The sequence below is a fragment of the Octopus bimaculoides genome, chromosome 16, assembly GCF_001194135.2.
Source record: "Octopus bimaculoides isolate UCB-OBI-ISO-001 chromosome 16, ASM119413v2, whole genome shotgun sequence".
NCBI classification, from domain to species: Eukaryota; Metazoa; Mollusca; class Cephalopoda; order Octopoda; family Octopodidae; genus Octopus; species Octopus bimaculoides.
Genome location: NC_068996.1, coordinates 49589002 through 49593159, shown reverse-complemented (window position 1 = coordinate 49593159; position 4158 = coordinate 49589002). Strand labels below are relative to the sequence as shown.

Here is a 4158-nt window from a genome sequence, read left to right as displayed (position 1 = left end):
TATTAATGGATATTAATGAATTGCATGCATACTCACACATGTATGAATGTACGTGTGCATACATATACATACATATTATATATATATAAACACACATGTATATATATATATATATATATATATATATATATATATATATATATACATACATACATACACACATAAAAATGCACACTAGGTCATGCTTGGCAACATGAATATACATCAATATTTACATTGGAGAAATATGTCCAGAAAGACATCTCACATACATACACATTCACACAAACTCTTATACACATCTCTCTCTCTTTTTCTCATGCACACACAAACAAGAATTGTGCTTGTGTTTGTTAAAATTTTCTTATCCAGCTGAAGGAATGGTAAATCAAAGACTCAATCTTCAGGTGCAGCTTGTAATTTGGCAACTTTTCTTACAATTTCAGCATGGCTTTTCATGTGTGCACATCGGCTTTTGATTTTAGCAAATACCCTGTAAGAAAAAGAAAAAAAATAAAAAAAAAAAAAAAAAAAAAAAAAAAAAAAAAAAAAAAGAGAGGGCATATATTATTACAGTTTCATTGGACAGGACATGAACATTTTACATTTCAAAGGTTCAAACAGGAGAAGATACATCTGATTGACTACATAAATACTTTTTCCGGATCTTTTTTAAAACGGGGGCCACATTTTTCATTAACGAAACACTTTGAAACTTGGAACACTGGTAGAATGTGTCATATAAAACATCTTTTTTCTCTTAGTCTTCTTAAAAAAAAAAGAAATCCATAAGTTATTCCATGTGAAAGTTGTCGTATTTCTGTAATTTCAACCAATCACTGACGTCCATTCAGCCGATATACATTAAGTGCCGACTACATAAACAAACGATTCTGAAACAATTAACCCTAACGTTAGGGTTAGGGTTAAAGCAAATTTAAAATGAAAAAAGCAAATAAAACGAAGGTATGGAGATTAAATACGCTTTACATCGCTTAATCAGCCAAAGGAGTAAATGTAAACAACTGAATACTTGTCAGTGATTGGTTGAAATTATCGAAATAAGACAATTTTTTACATGAAATAAATTCGAATACAAAAATATTTTTCTGTTCTATAACACAAAATAGATAAGTATACGAAGTTTGAAAGTCTTTCCGTACCAAAAACACTACGTAAAACATTAATGAAAAATGTGGCCCCCGTTTTAAAATAGATCCCTTTTTCCTATTAACTCTGAGGATATAGTTTTATAAATCTTAGCAAGTGTTGTATGTTGGGATTAGAATACAAACAACGTTATACTCAATACCAGAGTGTGAAAAGCACCTGTGCTAGTGCCATGTAAAAAGCATTTGTGCTGATGTCACACAAAAAGCACCTGTGATGGTGCCACATGAAAAAGCACCGAGTACACTCTGTAAAGTGGTTGGTATCAGGAAGAGCGTCTGGCTGTAGAAACCATACCAAAACAGATAATTGGAACCTGGTGCAGCTGTCCACAGCTTGCCAGCCAGTCAAACTGTTTAATCATTGCCAGCATGGAAAATGGACGTTAAATGGTGCCCGACACCATTGAATTTCAATCTAACCACTCACTGATCTTGGAGAGTCTGAGAAGGTGATGGATGCAGGCCCTTCTTCTAGACCAAACTTCAAAAAAATATTTAAGTTAATAAGATAATGTTTAGTGTCCAATACCTGTTGGGGCAAGTGAAATCGAAATTGAACCATACTCGATGACTGGTCACCGCGCCAGTGGAGCACTAACAGCACTGTTGAGCGTGTTCATTGCCAGAGCAGCTGTCTGGCTTCCGTGCTAGTGGCCCGTAAATAGCACCATTTGAGTGTAATCGTTACCAGCGTTGCCTTCTAGCACTTGTGCTGGTGGCACGTTAGAAAATCATTCGAGCGAGGTCGTTGCCAGTTTTGCTGGACTGGCTCCCGTGCAGGTGGCACATAAAAAACACCTTTTGAGCGTGGCTGTTGCCAGTACTGTGTGACTGGTCAAATCGTCCAATCCATGTTAGCATGGAAAGCAGACGTTAAATGATGATGATGATGATAATGTAGGAAGGGAGTTACAATACAGAAGCACCATCACCACAAGTTACACAGAGGAAGCCTCTATGTAGATACATTAATTACATTAATTGGGAGAGAAAAATGTTCTCAACTGGAATGCTTTTTAATTAAAGTGGCTAAAGAACAACAACAATAACGAGATGATGATGTTGATGTCTTTTTACTGGGAAATGGTTTAGGCATTCATTTAGGTAATCAGTCTGCTGATTACACAGCAGACTGAAGTAATTTAGGGAATGTGAACTCACAATTTTGTGGTTAAAAGTTGCAAGTACTTTTACGTTACATTTATGAATATGAAGTCAGTGTCTCATTTATGCCAGCTGACTGAACTGAAGCAACATGGAATAAAGTGTCTTGCTCAAGGACACAACGCATTGCCCAGAATTGAACTCATGACCTTATGACTGTGAGCTGAATACCCTAACCACAAAGTCATGCACCTTCACATGAAACACCACAAGGTTTTACTATTTATTTCAACAAGGTGCAGGAGTGGCTGTGTGGTAAGTAGCTTGCTTCCCAACCACATGGTTCCGGGTTCAGTCCCACTGTGTGGCACCTTAGGCAAGTGTCTTCTACTATAGCCTTGGGCTGACCAAAGCCTTTTGAGTGGATTTGGTAGATGGAAACTGAAAGAAGCCCGTCGTATATATATATGTATGTGTGTATATGTTTGACAACCGATGCTGGTGTGTTTGCGTCCCCGTAACTTAGCAGTTCTGCAAAAGAGACCGATAGAATAAGTACTAGGTTTCCAAAGAATAAGTCCTGGGGTCGATTTGCTCAACTAAAGGCGGTGCTCCAGCATGGCCGGAGTCAAATGACTGAAACAAATAAAAGAGTAAAGAGTAAATCACTTACTTTCCACACAGTTTACAAGGATAATCAATGACCGGAACAGTTTGTGTTGGAGCAGAATTGGTTGTTGCACTGTTTGCTGTTGTATGTTGTGACGACGTGGTGGATGTCATCACTGATTCTACTCTTGTAGAGTTGCTACTCACAGTTTTTCCATGAATTCTCATGTGGTTATTTAAAACCTGTCTAGAGTTGAATATCTGAAAAATACACATTTTTGTTTAACATCTACAAATAAACCAATTATTTGTTTAAATGTAAAAGGGATTATTATTATTATTATTATTATTATTATCATCATCATTATTTTAAAATTGGTAAAAGTTTAATTACAAATGCAAAGCTTATAATAATAATACTTATAATACACTACTAATTAAATTCTGGGTTTACTTAACGTACACACACATTCACACAAAAGGAAATGTATCACAGTAAATTTACAGCTAATCTTGATTCTGTTGTTAATATCAAACATGATCTGAGCCATTCTCATTAGCTACTCAACCACAACAATCTGTGTATGTATATATATATATATATATATATACAGAGGTTGGACAAAATAATGGAAACACCTAGCATCATAATTTTGAAATGTCTATAAAACCGTAAAAAGCTTGTTTATTTTTATGATGTTTTTAATTTATTATTAGTGTTGCTTGACCCTTTCGTTACTATATTTCTGACCAAAATACACCCCTCATGAGTTTCAATTAAATTCTAAAATAATCATGAATTTAGACTAGTTTCATTAAACAACTGTAACTTTTTTACTTATCAATATATTAATGTGATATTTGGAACATAATTAAGGAAAGGGTTCTTAATTCTATTGCATAACTTTTGTTTCAGAGTGACTCTAATTACAGGTAAATACAGGTAAACTGAGCAAAAGATAAAAATATTAAAATTTTGTTTAAACATCACCATAGAAAATGAATCATCAGCTAAAATTCAATTGGGTATGCAACAAAATTTTGATATAGAAGAATTGTGCCCATCACTAGATTATCAGTTGAATTTAATGCACAACAGAACAAGTGTACTATAAAGGTGAAATAAACTGAAACACTGGAATCCCCCTATATCCACCACAATTTTGACCAAAGTGTCTGAAACTAGATTTAAAAAGGTTTCCATCCAAAAAAACCAAAAAAAAAACCCCATGTGTTTGTAAAAGTTATTTTTGTTTTATATTATTCAGTCTTTCAGTGGCCACCTTCCTTTGTC

The 4158-nt window shown here is 34.6% G+C and overlaps 1 protein-coding gene across 7 annotated transcripts in view; it reads right to left on the bottom strand.

Annotated features, from left to right (window-relative positions):
• Positions 1–13: 13 nt before the first annotated feature.
• LOC106877586 (putative mediator of RNA polymerase II transcription subunit 26) overlaps positions 14–4158 on the bottom strand; it is a 243671-nt gene continuing 239526 nt past the window's right edge. For 4 of the 7 annotated variants that reach the window (XM_052973745.1, XM_052973743.1, XM_052973742.1 and 1 more), the window contains 2 exons: positions 2929–3125; positions 15–472 (listed from right to left, as the gene is read on the bottom strand). In XM_052973745.1, coding sequence (XP_052829705.1) covers positions 376–472; positions 2929–3125 — 294 coding nt within the window. In that variant the 3' untranslated portion in view covers positions 15–375. Of the gene's footprint in view, positions 473–2928; positions 3126–4158 lie in introns of all 7 variants that reach the window. The other 3 variants (XM_052973746.1, XM_052973748.1, XM_052973749.1) reach the window with 3 other exon arrangements.